The sequence below is a fragment of the Triturus cristatus genome, chromosome 2_2 (assembly GCF_964204655.1).
Source record: "Triturus cristatus chromosome 2_2, aTriCri1.1, whole genome shotgun sequence".
Lineage (NCBI taxonomy): Eukaryota > Metazoa > Chordata > Amphibia > Caudata > Salamandridae > Triturus > Triturus cristatus.
The window spans coordinates 79526330-79545589 of record NC_140582.1 but is presented as its reverse complement, the minus strand read 5'-3'; the positions used below and the strand labels follow the sequence as shown (position 1 = coordinate 79545589).

General features: G+C 40.7%; 1 protein-coding gene across 2 annotated transcripts in view; it reads left to right on the top strand.

Annotated features, from left to right (window-relative positions):
• Positions 1-18899, top strand: part of GTF2E2 (general transcription factor IIE subunit 2) — a 216059-nt gene extending 197160 nt beyond the window's left edge. For both annotated transcript variants that reach the window (XM_085641075.1, XM_085641074.1), the window contains exons 7-8: positions 657-772; positions 17022-18899. In XM_085641075.1, coding sequence (XP_085497201.1) covers positions 657-772; positions 17022-17141 — 236 coding nt within the window. In that variant the 3' untranslated portion in view covers positions 17142-18899. The remainder of the gene's footprint in view (positions 1-656; positions 773-17021) is intronic.
• The last annotated feature ends 361 nt before the right edge of the window (positions 18900-19260 follow it).

Below are 19260 nucleotides of genomic sequence, written 5' to 3'. Positions count from 1 at the left end.
TACGAGGCAGAGTTTCTGTTTTGTTTTACTGCTCTAAGTTTGGCCCTAAATTAGTATATGCTCACAAAATAACTGTATAGGTTGAATCAAATGTAAAAAACTTGTATGTATATTTGTCAGTCATTTGATGTTTTTAGCCCAAGTTTGTTCGGTAGTTGACCAGCGCCATTTAAACTTGAGATGAAATAAATGAATTAGTTAATAAAGTATATTGTAAACGAAATTTCTGATTGCCTTCCTAATTTTTTGAATAGCATATTTGGAGTAGTAAAATCAGCTCCTTCGTGTTTATTTGGTGGTATTCTGGAAGCAAAGAATGTCTATTGGCACACAAGCATTTTTGTGACTTTTGAAGTGAGAAATTGAAATTTAGAATCCTGTGTGTGACATCATGAGTATTTAAGGCGCTTGTAGGCATTTGCAAATAATCCGTATTAGGGACAATTTAAGTCTACATGAGTGCTTATTTGTGTTCTCTGAATGACCAGCCTGTAGTGAGCAGTGTTCTGAATTTCATCGGCCTGATATCCCTTGACCATTCTTCACCACCGCTTAAGCCAAGGCTTGTCATTCAGTCATTTGAGGTTTTTTTTAAAGTTGTATTCGCAGTAGGTTGATGGTAATTAAACCAGGCTCTTTATTTGTTTGAATTTCAGAATTCCAGAAACTATGGCGGAGTATCCCTGTAGATTCCTTGGATGAGGAGAAAATTGAGGACTATCTGAAGAGGCAAGGAATTTCATCTATGCAGGAATCTGGACCAAAGAGAGTTGTAAGCACCATCTTTACTTATTTGAAATTATTCAGTACACTGAAGTCATGTTACATAGTAGTAGGTTTCCTAAATGCAAACAACACAATTTATTTGCATTTAGAATATCTGTGTTAAGAACTGAAGTTGCTTGGTAGACATATTTAATCATATTTAGTCATTTGAAATAGGCTGGAAACTATAAATGGCGGTAGCAAATAGAAACAAAAATGACTGACAAATCCATTATTGTCTTTGAAAAATATCAGCTGGCACTTACATAGCTTCCCTAACATTTTATTGTAAAGATTAAGATGTTCCCAATCGGAAGGAAAACAAGGTTAGTGATCTACTATTCCAGGGTTCTCCAATGTCTGTCCTGGAGGCCGGATCCATGCCAGCTTTTTAGCATATCCACATTTAGATAAATGTATTTATCTTAAAATTCTGGCATAGATCCGACCCTTCAGGACTGACACCGAAGAACTCTGTACTGTTCCAACAAAAAAGTTACACCACTCAAAGGGAGGGGAAGAGTCCCTGTTTAAATGAAAAAAATCCCAATGTTTCGACATCCGGATTTTAAGAAAAAAACAAAATAAAACTGCAACACAGCAAGAAGGCCACTTCTGCATAATTTATCAATGGGTGTGTTTTTTGGGACGCCCTCTTCATGTTAACTCCCCTGTTGGTCAGGGCAGCTAGAGAGTGTACCAAGGAAAAAAGATTTGATATCTCGCACGAGCCTACCCCACATCAAAATTGGGGGTTGCTATTAAAGTGTACTGGTCTTACCAAATTGCTAAGATCTTAGTCGCAAGCATTTATTTACATGTTACATGCAGTTATAGAAAGGAGAATAACTAAGGTGTCCGGAACCGCTTAACTATAGAAACTCCTTCATTTTTAAAGACATCTTAGAATTAATGTGTAAAAATTTAGATAAAGTCTCTTCAAAATTTAAAAAAGTGTATTTCATTAACATGTAGAAGCGTTTCACCTTAGTAAATCAGATCAAACTTCTGCATTGAGGTTTTTTAATTTTTTTTTATTTAAATGATAGTTTTCAAACATTCTTGCTTTCCCCCACTCAGACAACAATGCCAATAGTGAACTAAGTGGCACATCAGTTTGTCATGTGCATCCTATGGGTGGCCTTTGGGGCTATTAAACATGGACAACATTATAATGTCATAAATCAAACTCGAGAAGGTTTTGTACTGCACACGTCCTCAACTCATGTATTTTGAGGTTCTCTTATATGTGATAATGTAGAAAATGGTGGCAAAGTGAAAAGTATAATTGCCAAGGATCACACAAGTTGGTCAAGTGGGGAAGCCGGGATTGATCCCAGGTTTTCTGATTTAACACTGTGCAATTCAGCCACAAAGATGTACATGCTTCAGTCCCCCTACACCTACCTTACATACATTCTTCACCCTACTTACACCTTGCTGGCATCAGTGCGGCCCTCAGTCACTTCGTAGACCATACTTTGTGGCCCCTGAAGAAATGTTTGCGAGTATGAATGGCTTAGCGTATGACGGCATCCAGTCAGTGTGATCCTTTTGGATGAAGGGGTACCTTCCATTTTACTATGATGGAGCGTTTAGCAAGCAGTAATATATTCATGGATATGTTCTCAGCATTGTTGTTTGGGGCACATAAAGAGCCTAGAAAGCTATTTTCCAGGATATAAAGATTTTTATGATCACTGATTGAGAGTATCATCCTAGTGATTGCTCTCCAATGAGCTTTTAACACCTGGCAATCCCAAAACCTATTTTTCATATCCGCCCCAGGGGCCTGGCATCTAGGACAACCTGAGCTTAGTCTAGGGTAAATCTTGTGCAGCCAAACAAGGATCAGATATGCCCTGTAAAATATATTAAACCGAATGATTTGGAACCTGGTGTTATGGGACATTTTATGTGGCTGTGCTAATGGTTTTTCCAATTATGGATCAGTGAAGGGCCTACTCTCTTCAGTCTCCCACTTAACCTGCAGTGCGGCTGCTCTCCGTTGTACTTTACTGAAGGCTAAAAACTAGAAATAGTTTGGATTACTAAGCAGCTATGTTTGAGGGGATTAATGTCTTTTCCAGGGGCTTTTGGGTATAATTTGATGTTCGCAATGTATTTGTAAATCTCGAATCAGATTTTTTTTTTATGAGATCTTCAAATGTTCTCAAGACAGTTTAAAGATTCCAGTAGCGAGTGTGTGTCATTTGGAAACACCTGAGGTCTCCGCTAGTAAGTAGGTTTTGGAGTTTTCAACTGGAAGGAAATCTGCTTGGTGTGTTTTCATCTTCCTTTACTCTCTCCCTCATGCGGACTATCCCTTCTACATAGTGGCTGAGTCTCTCTTACTGGCCTTTTTCTTCCACGTCCATCACCACCCCCTTTTGTACCGCTTTGTTCGCCATAAGTTGGCAGGGTATGCTCAGACGTGAGTCCCTTGCTCACTTTCGCACTGGATTCAAGCAAGCCTGGCTGAAGATGGCTGAAATGCCAGAAACCGGTCCTAGGAAGCTTGTTTCCGGTCCAGGGAAGGCATGGCTTGGCAGTTCAGGCTGGACTGTTCCCATGAGGCACAGGGTCAGACTGATTTGCATATGGCCATGTCTGAACTGGGGTGGCAGAGTGGGCTAAAGAATGGTGATGGATCAAACCCAGATCTGTTGACTGGGTGCGAGTGTTTGATTGGCTCTGATGCTCCGTCCATCACCACCCCCTTTTGTACCGCTTTTTTTTTCACAGCATAAATCGTATTATAATAAGAATCTTTGTGGCAGTCAGAACATAGTACTATAATGACTGCAATGCAGCTTAGAACACATACATTAAAATAGAAAAAAGTGTTCTCTAAATTTGTGAACATAGCTCAACATAAACAGAAGGCAAAAACAGGAACTCTGTTACAAATCCTAATGATGGCTTGCCTTCATCTTAATCCCAAATCTGTATGCAATACTACAAAACAATATTGCAACCTTGCCTAAAGTATCGTTTTATGAGTCTCCATAAAATACACAGAAATAGGAGTCCAGTATAAACTTGAGATAAAATGAGGATTCAAAGACCAAACCTAAAATATACATTAGTCATCGCTTCACCTCATATCAAGTCTAGAAATGTGACTAGTACTTCAAACCAAACTACACTCGCAGTACAAAGTTCATTGGTTGATCCCACTAGGCAGAATTTATATACTTATTTTATACGGTTCAGATAGGATTCTTTTACAAAAAAGACCCTATAATTAACAGCCGGCAGTTCATTCGAATGCTGCGCATTGCTTAAAAATTTCTGTATCTGATGAGGTATAGCACCTGTTTGTGTGAATTCCAGTTTGTATTTGTTGTTTTTCCATATTTTTACTTTTTATAAAGATCAACTGTTCTACGAAAATCTGCCATGCACTTAGACGAGGAATAGTCCCACTAAGCACTGGATCCAAGATCCTAGACTCTTGTCTATATGTAACTGAAAATTTAAACTCAGTCGTTCTTTGTTGAAGTCATAGTACATTTTACTGAGAATTCATCATTCCTGATTTTCCATTACGCTTATTTACATTGTTTCCTTGTGCAGTTGTTTTATCATTATATTACAATGAATTTCATTGAATTCCCAATGCACATGTTCTTCATTGGGGGGTAGGTCAGAGCACTTGAGCTGAGCAATGACAGCTGGTGGACAGCGAGTGGCGCCTACATTCCGAGGTGGCACTGGGTATCTTAGTCATTGGGGCATGCCTCTCTCAATCGGTTAGTCACTGCTGGGAATGTGCAGTGTCAAAGCTTCTGCATGCTGGAGTTTCCTTCGAAAAAGGTAATTCGGGGTGAATTCCGTCTGCGATGTGACGTAGATCTCCTGTACATGTTCTTGCCACTACTCAAATGGTTGGCGTTCCATGGAAAGTTGGGACAGGCTGGCCCAAATCATCCTAATAGCCCCAGGCTGGGCCATGGGTAAGTGGTTCCAAGAGCTCATGAGATAAGCATTTGCCATCTGATTTGGCTACTTCTTTGGTGGTGGACTTCATTTCAGAGCAACGGGGAGGGTCCTACACTAGAATCTCCACAACTCGCATCACCATGTGTGGCAAAAGTGGAATTCTGTGAGCTGACGTCTGAAATGGTAGATGTCCTTCTTGCAGCCAGACTCCTGTCCTCGAAAGCCTTCTGTGCTGGGCAGTTTGTGACCTGGTGTGTGGGTCCGTTATCATGCACCTCACAAGCCACACTCTTTGATGTATTGTTGTTCTTCTAGTCGTTGGCCAAGCTTGGCCTTTCAGTAGGCAAAGTTAAGGGTTATTTGTTTGCACTCTCTGTATTTTTATGTTTGCCTGACAACCCTCTCCCTTTAAATTACCGTTGTGATGTGTTTTCTGAAGGGCAACACACACATGCTCCCTCAAAAGCAATTCATCATTCTTCAGTGCCACCTTAATCCTCTCCTGACATTCCCAATGTGTGCTCCATTTGATTCTGTGCACAGTTGCTCACTACTGCTTTTGACGTTCAAGATAGTCTTTTTTGTTACCATCACTTTATGGCACCTCATGAGTGAACTACAGGTGGTCTTTTGTGCAACCTCCATACACTTCTTTCCACCTCTAAAAATAGGCGCGGAGGACGAGGGCTACCTTCCTGGCAAAGGTGTTATCAGCCTTCCATGTTTTTCGATCAATTACACTGCCACATTTTTTGCTATGCTGCAGCCCTTGAAAGAGGAGGAGAGGCTCTAAGGAGGGGCTCTATCAGCTTCTCCTTAGGAGAGCTTTGAACTTCTACATAGACCATAAGAGACCATGATGTGGCTAATGCCCATTTGTGAGGTTTACTGGGATTAAGGAAAACAAAGTGGTGCAGAAAAGGTCTCTCTCAGCTGGACTTTTCTCTGAATTAAAATCTGCTAAGTGCTGGCTAAGAAGCAATCTCCAGAAGGCATGAAGGCTCATACCACCAGGGCCAAAGCCGCTACAGCTGCATTAACAAAGGGAGGTAGTGTAATCGGCAGTTCTGAATCTCAGCCTGGCTGCAAAATGGGCCTTGGTGCGCACACGTTTACGAAACACTACTGCCTTGACAGTCGGGTCTCACAGAAGGGCCATTTTCATTCTTCCTAATCGGAGTTCACTCCCCTGACCCTCCACCTGTGGGAGGCACTGCTGTTCTAAAGTTGAGGACCGATGTCTTGGCTGAGCTGAGATCAGGCCCCTACTGCTATACTGAAATTAGGTCTATCAAACATATTCTAGCTGAATATCAATTTTCTAATAACCAGGAATGAAGCTTCTTTCATCATGCGTTCAATTTGAAAACTTTTATATTAATATATATAACTGTAAAGACCATATCTTAATATCAGAGTTTGTCATTGAGTTTTTAAAATATTTTAATAATTGCGAGAGGTTTTGCTTACGTTTTATCAGTGTAAGTATTTTAAATGAATATGATATTCATCTGAGTGTTATCACCAAAGAATAGACCGTAAATAACAAATGAAATTCAAGACACAGCCTGCTAAATCTATGGTAGGAGCCTTATAAAATTATACACCTTTATGAAATTGAGCTCCACGCACAATATGACTGAAAACTCCACACCAGCATGCAGCATGGACCCAAGCATGTTATCAGGAGCCTCCTTCAAAGGCGGACTGCTTCTAATAGAATGGCAGGTCAAGAAGCAGAGGACACAATCAAAAGCAATTCTAGCTTTATCCCTATATTCATGCACAAAACACAACATCAATACCATTGGGTTCAGTTTAATGCACACCTTCTGATGTGTCCAAGCCAGAAGATCTAATCCTTTTTTGATGACAAACTTGATCCATAAATTCGTGGACCTTGAATTCAGTATTTGTAGAGGTCTCGTAGACTCGTCTTCCCTGACGCTCCAAACTGTGAAGTAAAATGGCTTATCACACATGGGCCAAGACTGACCCCAGTTTCAATGATGACCAAATAAGCTCACATTTTAATTCCATTCTTTCCAAGGTATGATCACTTGCCCAGGCATTAACAAAAACATTGAGACTGTGCGAACTTTGAACCCCCATTGTGACGTGCAGCATAATATTCTAATAAAACAAACCCCAAAAAAAATAATTGGCAAAAGAAAGTAAAACACAAGCCAACACAGTAAACTAACACAATAAATTCTGTAACGCACCAGTCCAGTTGTCCAGAGAACAGCTTAACAGAGACCCAACAACGGTACCTCAGTGGCAAAGTCATTGACAAATTCTTCCTCTCCACCTTATGCAATGTTGCCTTCAGAACGACATAAAGTAATTACTTTCCATCCATGGAACTTGACTTTACCTTGCCACAAATACCTTAGGATGTTTTATGGAAACAGTTCACCTTTTTTATAGCAGTTCTTATAAAAAACAAACCTATTGCTAAGCTCTGTTTCTTTAAGATGCAACACTGTAAGTCTACCACTGTTTCTCAAACCTGACCAATATCACTATACACAGTCGAACTCTTGCAGGTAGCGAGGCACAAAATAAAACTTGCCATGCCATTATGTGACCTCCCAAAGGGAAATAAACATGTTTTTTTTTAAAATTGTTTTTTATGCCTAAATACCATCCTGAGGAAACTTGATCATTCTCAACCCAAAAGGGATAGCACTCTTCTGATTTGCTACCACACTCCATATCTACAAAACTCAGACCAGAGCTCAAATTGCAAAGGCACATAAGAAAATATGGGACTGTTTCTTTCTGGTGAAGAGTTTTTGAGGCTTGATCTTAGCAGCATCCTCGTCTTCCTGTAAAAAAAAAATTAAAAATGGAGGCGCACATTAGTGAATGTTTATACTATTTGGGTAATTAGAGACCAATTCATTGATTGGTCTGCTTCTAAGTCTCAGTCAAGCAGCAGGGAATTGTCTCCACATGATTGACAACCACTTACTTGCTGAGCATTTCATCTGGCAGCATAGCTATCCTCACAGTTTCACACAAACACATAAGGCAGAAAAATTCTCTGAATCTGACAAATTCTTGCTAGTGCTCTGTTTTATGTCATGCAACAATGAAGCTACCCAAATTCTTCCACAATCTTCAGTCGCTAGCTGAGAAGGGAAATACTAACAAAGTGTTCCTTTGGGCAACAAAACAGAATGGTAAGCTTCAATCAGATAGATTAAAAACTAGCAAATGAACAGCCTACAATGAACCCACAGGCGTGCAATACTCTAAAAGAAGCTGCGGCTTCGCTTTCTTACACGTTATGTCTCAATAAACTATATATACAAGGCAGTGACCTGAAGGATTATCCTTACTTTTGCATAACATTGCTTGGATATCGATGCAAGACATTACCCACTATCAAGAAAGATGATACTGGCAAAACTGTTTGCAACTTTGACCCATCCCTAGTTCAAGAGGAAGGACGTTTGTTTTATTTTTTAAATATAATGTAACCTTCAGATATATATATAGTCATACTTCAGTGGCAGTTTTTCCACATCTGGTTTGCTGTGCAAATTTGAATAGTCATGGGGCTATCAGTTTATTTATATGGACGAAGCCATTGTTTAAAAAGAGCATACACTTCGGGTCCTTCCTTACTTATTTTTTTGATTCCAGCCAGTATGTATCTTTCAACACTCTCAGATACTCTACTTTATCTAGGGGACCTTCAGAAATGTATTTTATGTACATTTCTTATCTTTCCAGAAGAACCCTATAGAACAGTGCTTCCCTAACGTTTTAGAACCACAGTCCACTTTTTAGAACACTAAACTTTTGTGACCCATGCATCTTTAACGAACATGAGGTGGGGAGATTGTTTTAATGTAACTAAGGCATCGTTTGACAGTGCATTATCATTTACAGACTGCACATTTTCCATTGAAATGGCCACTAAAGTTGCACAGCCATACAGTTATACTGATTCTACTGTAAAGCACACAAATGATAATATGTGGAAATCGGGTTTCTGTGAATAGGTATCGTTTGTGCATCACTAAGTAAGTTTCCCGATTTCTTATGACCCTATTAAAATCCCTCTTTACAGCACACTTCAGAATTACAAAAATGTGCTTCATTTTTGCTTTCCTAACTGCTGGATACTTACAGTTCATTTACAGTTATTTACTTTTTAGTGTGTATTACAAAAAACACCACCATACATGGTCACATAATTCTCTTTAAAAACTCTTCTCTCTCTGCTGTCAGAGAAAAAAGTAAACACCAATTCTCATGTTAAAAGAATAAGGCAGTCTGACATTTGACATCTGTCTTTAAATCACTGACATATCAAACACAAAATTTAATAGCATCTTTATTTACTGCTCTGACTTTTGCAAACCACAATTTGGGAAACACTGCTTTAGAGCAAGGCAGTCTTTTTTGCGAGATAACACATTCAGCACCATCCATCATGCCAAATATCGCCAAGGAGTTGCTTATCTTTTTTACATAGCATAAGATGCTGAACAGATCCATACTTGCATTCCAACAGAAAGTTTGTACGGCTGGACAAAGACCAACATTTGTACAGCCTTTGCTCCGGGAAGGTTATACTTGTAACTTTAAAAAAAAACATATTTTATTGGCATTTTCAATTATTTAATACACAGTTTGTATGTAGAAGCACAACTACGGTAACATTCAATACCTCTGTGGCAATACATTACTGAAATACATCTTTCAGTGTCCTTGAAAATGAACAAATAAAATATTCTAGCTTATAACATACGTTCCATGGGCCCAGAGGGGTACTGCGTAGTCAATATCTAACACATAACTGTTACCTCCAGGTTCCGACCAGAGTTCCCAGTACATGCTTCACCACAGTTTGTCCTTGATAACTGACATGTGAGAGTACCAACCAGCGGATCAAAATGCAATTTATAACATTCTTGATTTACTAAATGCTACTTCAATTGTTCAAGAAGAAGTCTAACATAAAGAAAAGAAAGGGAACACATAACCCAACATAAACAACAAAAGAAGCTAACACAAAAGAAGGGACCTTATGCAGAGGGGCGAAATATAAGGTCATACTTGGAACTTAAGACCTCTTTAGCTGTACTGGAACTTGCAGAGTTTCTCTGGCAGCCGATATTTCGTGTTGAGCACAAATAAATGTTCTTGCTGACTGTTGCAACGTGAACAGCTTAATAAAGGATGTTCATAGATTCTTGCCCTTTTAGCTAGTCAAACAGCATTAGTAAGTAGCCAGCCGACTCTTGCTTAGCAAACTCCTCTTTTCCTAACTGTATTCCAGATTGCACTACTTTCCTTAAAATCTTTGAATGAACTTTCTTTAAAAGCTTGGGCCGGAAAACTTTATAAAAATAAATAAAATAAAACCTTCCCTAGGATAAAATGGAACATTGGTTTAAGAAGCAGATCCTATTTTGATTCCTCTGAGTAAGTCGACAGTGATGTGATTTTGATGTGCTAGAGACAATTATTTAAACTCTGTACATAGCGTACAAAAGATTTGAGAAAGGGAACATGAATTTACACTGGCCCACGGTGGATTGAAACCATATTTAGTCATTAAATTCCTTCATCATCTGTTTTATCACTGTGTTCTTTAGCTTTCAGGTACCAAATACCCAAACACAACAGAATATTTCCCAGCAGACAATAGTTTGAAAGTTACTAAAATTCTCTAGTCACAACAATATTTTGATACTTTTATGCACGGTCAGTAATTGCTCCCAGGTATTACAAACACTTAAGTTTGGAGAGCATCTATAAATTTAGAACCATTCATTAAGTGGTTCAAAGTGATCTACGAAGATGCAGTAACAAAAGTAATGTCATAGGTTATCTCCTCGCAGGTCGACCTGCCCTGACGCAGGGTTGAAGGCTGACGACAATAGTGCTTCCACCGTATTTTGTCTTGGGTAATTCATTTAATGAATCAGATTTGTGTTCTTTTCCAACAGCATCTTTATTTGCTTTTGTCTTGGAGGGGTCAACGCTTATTTAACTATGGTCAACCTTTTAAGCTGTTGGGCTCTGTAGTCATCGTCGGGACAAGCAGTTCAGGCAAGGACCTGTTTTGAGTATTGGAAAATGCAGTGCTAGGAGCTGAATTAGGTGGTAAGTAATTTCTGTACTTCATGTTCTTCTTTCACAGTGATGCACTGGTAGAATTTAGGAGACAGATGCTCTAGGAAGAGATTTGAGACCTGATTAGAATTAAATGTTTGTTTCAGTGATCTGAAAACAGTGGTATAGGGGCAGTGAGACAGTACAGTCAGAAAGCTTAAAGTTCTTCTAAGTCATTAGCGTGCTTTCTTGATGTCACATTCTTACATTACACTGGGTCAAGTGTGACCCTTCCCAATAAACCTAATTGGTGATCCTCCTATTTAAAGCATTTCTGCCTCTTTGGTGGACCAGATGGATCCTGCTATAGGTCGTAGAAAAGCAAACCCACAGGCTGGACCATGTCATGAAAGTTTTCATATTTGTGCTGACTGATTGAATTCCTCGGAACTAAGATCATCATTGTGTGCCGACATTGTTCTGGGTTCTGAATTTTCAGATCAATGGTTAAGGCAGTTTGTCTCCTAAGGGTGGTTGCCAAGGATTTATTTAATGGGTTCTGGTTAGACCTGGCACCTTGGCGTGGGTCTCCATTCCATTTTTTTGCTGTTGCCTCATGTATTTTTGCTGGTGTTAGTTGCTCAGGGCACTGTGCCACTGCTGTCCAGTGCCACAGTGCAAGGGCTCCCTATTGTAAATTAATGTATGAATTTGTGATTCCATGATTGGTTGGTTTGGTTTACCTGTCAGACCCTAGTACAGTGCACCAGGAGTGCCCAGGGCTTGTAATCCAAATGCTGCTGGTGGGCTTGCAGCACTGGTTGTGCCACCCACAGAAGTAGCCTGTAAAAGTGTGTCTAAGGTCTGCCATTGCAGAGCCTACGTGCAGTCTAGTACTGTCATGCTGACTGGGCAAGTGCACCCACTTGCCAGTCCCTAAACCTTCCCTTTTCATCATATCAGACACCCCTATGGTAGGCCCAAGGGCAGGGTGCATTGTAAGGATAAGGTAGGACATGCCCTGGTGTGTGTGGCATGTTCTAATAGTGAATTACAGCCATTTTCGTTTTTCACTATTGCAAGGCTACCTGTTCTCCATAGGCCAGAATGGGCAGTTTGATTATTACATCTTATAATCCTAACTGACTCAGGGAACATGGTAGAAATTCGAATTTAGTATGCCTGAACTCAGAATGATAAAATACATCTTTTAGTGAAGTTGGTTTTAACATTCTGTGTTTGAAATTGCCACTTTTAGAAAGTAGGCATTTTCTTGTCTAACCATTCAAACCTGGCTCTGCTAGCTTGTGTATTCCCTGTCTGGAGTTTGAGTGACAGGGCTGGGGAATTCCAGGAGACAGGGTGAGGTGTCCCAGTGGTGAATAGAGAGATCTGCATCTAGATGGGTGGGAGGAGTTGCACCTGGGACCTGAATAGGGCTGTGCCTTCCCTCCACAATGCAGGCTCCACCTCCTGTGGTGCGTCTGATGTCTCTGCCCTGCACTCTGATAGGAAAGGAGGAGTCATATAAACAAAGTGCTCCAGGACTGACCAAAACTGGTTTGAACAAGGCAAAGGCCCCTCTGCCCTCAGAGGACAAAGGATTTTGGGGTATAAGTATTGGGACCCTGATCCCAAGAATTTAGATCACTTTGGGAAACAAGAAGAAACTCTTTTGAGGAGAGGAACCAAGAAGAAACTGAGGAGAGACTATCCCTGAAACTGGGGGATTGGCCTGCAGGGGTTGCCTACTGCCAAAGAGAGGAGAAAGGAACTTTGTGTGTACTTTTGCTCAACTTGTGAAGGATCTCCAAGGGCTTGGAAAAGAGCTTGCCTCCTGCTGAAGTCTCAGTAACAACAGACTTCATCCCCCAGCTCCCCAGCGTCCTTTGGAAGTGCCTGCTGCTGCTGTTTGGGCCTTCCGAGGGACTGCGTGTCGCAAGGAGCTGGAAGCGCGACTCAAGAAGGAGAAGCGTGCCGCCGTCGAATCTGTTGTCGCATCGCGTAAAGTGTCGCCGCTTCAGCATCGCATCGAGCGGAAGCATCTCGCATCATCGAGGAAGTGTCTCGCATCATCGAGGAAGCTTGTCGCTATCGCAACTGACACATTAAAACGCATCAAGAGAAGAGTCTCGCATCGAGGAAGAAGCGTGTCGCCATCACAGCCATCGTAGTTGTCGCGTTGCACCGCATCAAGAAAAGTGCCTCGCATCCACGGAGAAGCGTGCTGCCGTCAGAGCTGCTGTCGTCGCATCACGTGAAGGGGTGTCGCCGCTGCAACATCGCATCGAGCGGAAGCGTCTCGCAACGTCGGAGAAGAGTGTCGCCGCCAAAGCCGCTGTCGTCGCATCGCGTAAAGGGATGTAGCTGACGCATCAAGTCGAGTCTTCTCACAACTTAGGAGAAGCATGCCGCATCTGGAAGATCTTCACGTCTTTATTTCTTTGCACCAAAATCTTCAACACATCAACATCGTTGCAACACTTTTGTTGCCCTGCGTGTCGCATCTAAAAGGTACATTAACTTAAAGTGCTGCATTTAAGAACTTAAGAGAACTAAGCTAAATTCTACCATCTAAAGTAACCGTATTGTGGATTTTTGTCGTTTAATGGTCTTGTGATAAATCTATATAAATAATACTTTTTTTTTTGTTTGTAAACAAATTTTATTCGTCAAATACACATTTAGCGGAGCTCTGTAACCCAGAGACTTCCGTAGCATCAATAAACAAAATCCTGGCTTTGACATTTTTCTCATGAAATACCAAAAGAAAATTACATAAGGGACGTGCATAAAAAATGCAACCCCACTAAACAAATGAACATAGAACACCCCCCACCCCATCGCACCGCCAATCCAGCCAAAGCAGCAAGTCTGTTCGGAGCTACAATTCTACCCTCGCTATGGACCATGTCCGTGAGACACAACTGCGCCCAATACACAAATGTTACATGCCCCCCCAAAACAAAGGAGAGAAAGACTGCCACCCACACAATTATTGCGCTGGAGTGGGTTCCAATTCCAGTCCCCTGTAATCTGCCCATTGTTTCCAAATTTTATAATGTTTATGCAGTCAGCCCCGTGCCACAAAAATGGGGGCCTCTAGGCCCATGCAGAAATCTAGCCCAGCCTTCCATACTGATAAGGAGGTTGCGGCCGTCGCCTTCCAAGCCCTCGCTATGTCCCGCTTAGCAAGAGTGAAGCCCAGGAGCATCAGGTGGCGCTTATTGACATTGCCCCCTATATCGTCCATAACATGCAGGAGCACTAGTTTAGGAGACCGATGGAGATCCCAACCCAGAACCTCTGAGAGGCATGTCAGTACACCCCGCCAGAACCTAGTTAGTGCAGAACAATCCCATATAGTATGCAGCAGCGTCCCTTCTTCATGCAAGCAGCGAAGGCAATTCGGGGATGCCACCAGACCCGCCCTATACAGTCTAACTCTGGTAAAATATACTCTATGGAGGTATTTAAACTGGATGAGTCGAAGGCTCATGGCGATGGCCGCCTCCGTCCAGTCCTCCTCCTCAAGCGGGCCCACATCCTCCTCCCATACCCCACGGAGACGCTGCAGAGACGGGGAGCAGTGTGTCACAAGGGACTGGTATATTTTCGATATCTTATGGTCCCGCAGGTCCCCCATGAAGACTTTCGCCTCTATTGGGCTGAAATCGTCCAACTGGGAGAAAGAGCATGCCGGAACTGCAAATATTTAAAGAATTGAGTGTGCGGCATTTGAAAGTCGTTCTGCAAATCTTGGAAGGATTTCAGGATAGGACCCCTCATGACATCCCCCAAAGTGGAGATCCCAATCGCATCCCAGTCCTGGAAGCCGGGCAAGGTCGCCAACTGCGGCAGGCCACCATTTCGCCATAGCGGCGTCTCTCCAGTTAGGCGTTTCCACCAGGCCATCCTCCACACCGTCTGTCTCCATACCTAAGAATACTTATTTTTAATATAAAACCTGTGTGGTGTCCATCTGTAGTGTTGTCACTTGATTACTGTATGTGTTCACAAATGCTTTACACACTGCCTCTGGGATAAGCCTGTCTGCTGGTGCCAAGCTATCAAGGGGGTGAGCAGGGGTTATTTTAGGAGTGTACCCCTTTACCCTGCCTAGAGGAGGAGGTCCCCATTTGTCACAAGTGCATACCTGTGCCAACTAGAGACCCCCAAGTCTAACAGTTCTGTTAATGAATTCTTCCATTTTGACATAACTTCCATCGTTGACATTCACTACTGATTGGCACTTTGTTTTCGGAAAATGTGACTTAGATTTATATTTGATAACCATCATACATGGCTCTTACATGGTGTATTAAACAATCCATGTAAGGAAAGTGCTTCATTTAACCCTGTATCTCAATCACTAGGTCTTTAGAGTGTAGTATTTTAGATTGCTGCATAACCCTTTTGATCGGAAACAACTCTGTTGTATAGTGTATCTACTACAAAGGCATTGGTGAACAAACTTAAATCTTAGAGTCTCACTTAATTTTGGGAGCCTCTCTGCAGTCCGTCTTCCCAAATCCTTTGCTCCAATATAATAATAGCTTCAAAATAACTATTGCATTTTTACCAGACTGAGAAAGTACTGGACCTTACAACAAGTAATGATAAACTTCTATTTAGAATTTGGTAGTCTAAAGTGGACATTCTTTCAATTAAACTTTATGTACTGACATTGACCTTGCAATATTGAGTTGCTAACGATGTTGCTTTTATATTCACCATTAGATAATAGCCTAGACTTCTATTGTTGAGAAAGTTCTCTGAACCAAAATTGTTATAATTTAGACTTTGCGTTGAAAGCCACATTGGAGATTGTGGAGGTAATTTCTGGCTCAGTCTTTTGGCACTGCTGTAAAAGAAAATCAGAACAAAAACCTGTACCACCAGAGTAAGAAAGGTTTACAACATATTTCCTTCACTTGAACTAGTCTGGGATGGAGAAATGTGTAAAGCCATTTGTTGCGACTTACCTAATGTTGGGTCACCTCTAACCGTTGACTACAACAAACTGGAAAGGAGGTATTCATATCTCAGGAATGCCCAGGCTCCTAAATGACCCTCTCCTCACTGGGAGTCAAGATTACCTTGGTCTAGTCCTTTACTCAGATACCACATTTTAGAGGACGGGTATCAGACTTCTAATGCACTTTCAGCAATAGAGATCATAGCACCATTATCAGCATTTTCAGCAAACATGTTTACAGTTCCATACAATAGTCATTATGTTTCGATTTCACCCTTTTTTGTCAGTAACAGACCTATCAAAGTGCTCACTATTCTTTGTGGGAACAGCTTCTCTTCTACTAGACTCCATGCCCTTTATATGGATGCCTGATCTCCAAGATGAGAAAAGAGCCTTCAGCCAAATTCTGATCTTCAGAAAGGCAAAGAAATTTATCATGAAAGGAGGTTAATATCACATGGTGTGACTCGTAGAATTGCTTTCAGGAATAAATCTATCCATATTCCATTTCACCTTTTAGAATGCTTTGTTCACAGTTGAGTTCGGAAAATTATTGTAGGTAGTTTGCGGTAGATGAAGATAGCTTTAGTTTCAAGGACTGCATTTTTCAGTGTCTAAATATGGTTTCTGCTGATAACCATAAAGAGAACACTCATGTTTTATAAAATCTGGGTAAATGGTTTGCCAGATCTCCTAAAAATGAAATTTTAACTACTATGAAAAATCATTATGGTTAAAATTCTACAAAAGTGGTGGTTCTCCAAATCTCACTAATCGTCTTGAAGTCCTGCTCAGCAGACTTTTTTCTGTGGTACGTTTTTGACTTGCATAGGGTTTCTATATGATGGAAGCTGAAAAGTAAAATAGGAGCCTGGATGTTCAAGTAAGTATTTTAAAATCCTGGCTTTCAAGGTAAGTATGATTAGAGGTTTTAATGCCGCAACTTTGCCTTTCTCATCTTTCGTAGAAGGCGCAAAGTCACATTCAACAGTACCAAATCAGAGGCCAAACAAGCCAATGCCAAGATGCAAAACAAACCTGAGAGTTGAAATCTGAAAATCTTTACAGATTGCCGTGGGAGCTGCCTCACTACTTGAAGGCAAAATTAAGCTGCATCTAAAATCATTCTTATTGCTTGCTTTGATGGCTCTACTATATTATTAGTGTCTAATGATATCTCTTGTTGTGCCGGATGCAGTCTTTAGAAATAGAAAATTGCTGATTTAAATATGTATTCTGTTGTGTATTTTTTCAGCTTGCTGTGCCGAAGAGGAAGAAGCCGGGTTCAAATAAGAATCGGAAGTTTAAGACTCACAATGACCATTTGGCTGGTGTGCTTAAGGACTACACTGATGTCACGCCGAGGAAATCTTAAGAATAATGTTCAGGTGCAAAATGGAGGTTTAGGCTGGATCTTCACCAAAGGAGTGACCTTTCCAATTCCCTGGCTGACTGCACAAATAATGAATGTGCTGTTTTGCGTTTTGGGTCTTCTCTCTTCATTACCCACCAGCTGTCAAGAAAAACATTTGGTTTTATTGCAAGAGCAAATTGCTGAACTTTTTTTTTGTTTTTTAAAGTTTGGAGACTATGATGTGCGCTGCTGCTGCAAATAATGCTGCTCGAGCTCCTCTTAAAAATTAGAATCCCTTACCTTGCTGAGCATTTTTTTGAAACTTTCGTTGGGTGTGTTAACTGTTGATATCCTTGCTGAGTGGTTTTAATGCCCATATATTTTCGTTACATTTGTGGAGGCTTAAACAGTACAGCACACTAGTAGTTTTTTTTTCTACTGTACACATTTATAATTTCAAACAGTTGTTGTTGGGACACTTTGTAGGGGACGCAATGTTGTCTTTTGTCTGTTAACTTGATTTGGGTGGAGGGTGGTGGAGAATAGTGAAAGTGCATAGGGCCGACATCACCTAAATACGACACAGTTAGTCTGAGAGGTATCTAACCAAAGGTGCAAAGTAGATTTCCATAGAGGCGTACGTATTCGATATTTGCTGCAAGACAGCATTTGTAATTATAATTTTCCTTTTGGGAATATATCCTGTGTTGTGGTATATTCTCTTTTAGCTCGACCCAGGCACAGTGGAAGAAAGTCCCAAAATAAGCAGAATTAGATGGTTCCAAAGGATATCGGCTGGGTGCCTTCCTTCTATAAATAGTATTACGTTCTCGGCGAGTAAAAGAACTGGTCAGTTCTCTGCAATGGTGGAACTCATAATGGTCACTCAGAAATGTGGAATTCACGGGAAATCAAAGGGAGCTGGGTAATCCTCTTGTAAAGAAACTGATGTGGAAATCTACCTGGCTATGTAGTGTTTTTTATGGACTCTGAGGTATATGACGCCATATATTGAGAGGATTTATTCAGTACTATAAAATCGTATTTGGACTGAAATAATTTGCTTGCTGACTGTTCAGAACAAATCTATTTTCACAGCAGAGTGTCTATTTTAACTAAATGAAGGAGACCAGCTGTGCATTGTGCACTGCGTGGTTATATGTAATATTGAGAAAGGAGCTGGTCACATTGTCTGATATTTTCGCTGTATTATCTACTATTACTTCACTCTGATGCCTACAACCTAAAATACAGATTAAATATCATAGTCTGTTAAACATTCTTGATTTGTGCCCAAAATGGTTTTGTTCTTTTCTAGGTAGAAAAGTGTGTACTTTATTCGTTATTCAATCTTGCTTGTTCTTTTTTATTTTTCTCCTTCTCATGTGGTTTTACGACTGTTGACTCTAAGATGTCAATCAAAGTGCATTCATGGGTTTGTCAAAGGATATGGCCCATAACATAATAAACATTGTCTAAGTTCATTGCTCCCAGGAAGTTTTAAGAACAAGTGGGATGTAACCGAAACAGAGAAACGTATGGCAGCTGTGAAAAGGTGCCAGCTAGTTTGTAATATGAAATACTTTAGCTAGTGGTGGGAGCAAGAATTCTGGTCGCTTTAACTGTAATACTTCTGTTTCTATTCTGTATATACTTTGTCTTAATTGTGTACAGATGCCATCAAAAGTTTGTAAAGGCAGACCACATTGTGGGATTAGTACTTTGCAGTGAGGGGGAGATTCTGATGTGCTGTTTCTAAATAAATGACTTCATAGAAAATACTCTTGTTTGTGGTTTATTCTCAAAGGAGTCGTTTTTAGTGTTCATCCACACCATCAGGCAAAGAGCTCTTACTGCTCTTGTCCTGCAAGCAACTGGTGATACACTTAGGCATTTCCAGTGTTCAGATGAAGGGCAACCAGAGTTAGTGTGGTAAGTGAACTGAGTAGACACTCTTCACTCCTTTTGGAATTGTCATATTCTTCCCACAAAAATATTGCACATTTTAAAATGTTGACCGCATCATTTGTTGGTTGTGTGAGACACAAGCCAAAATCACGTGGGAAAATGTACATTTTTTATTTTTTATTTTACATTTTCTTTCTTTTATAAACAGTTGTGATGGTACAGCAATCGACTA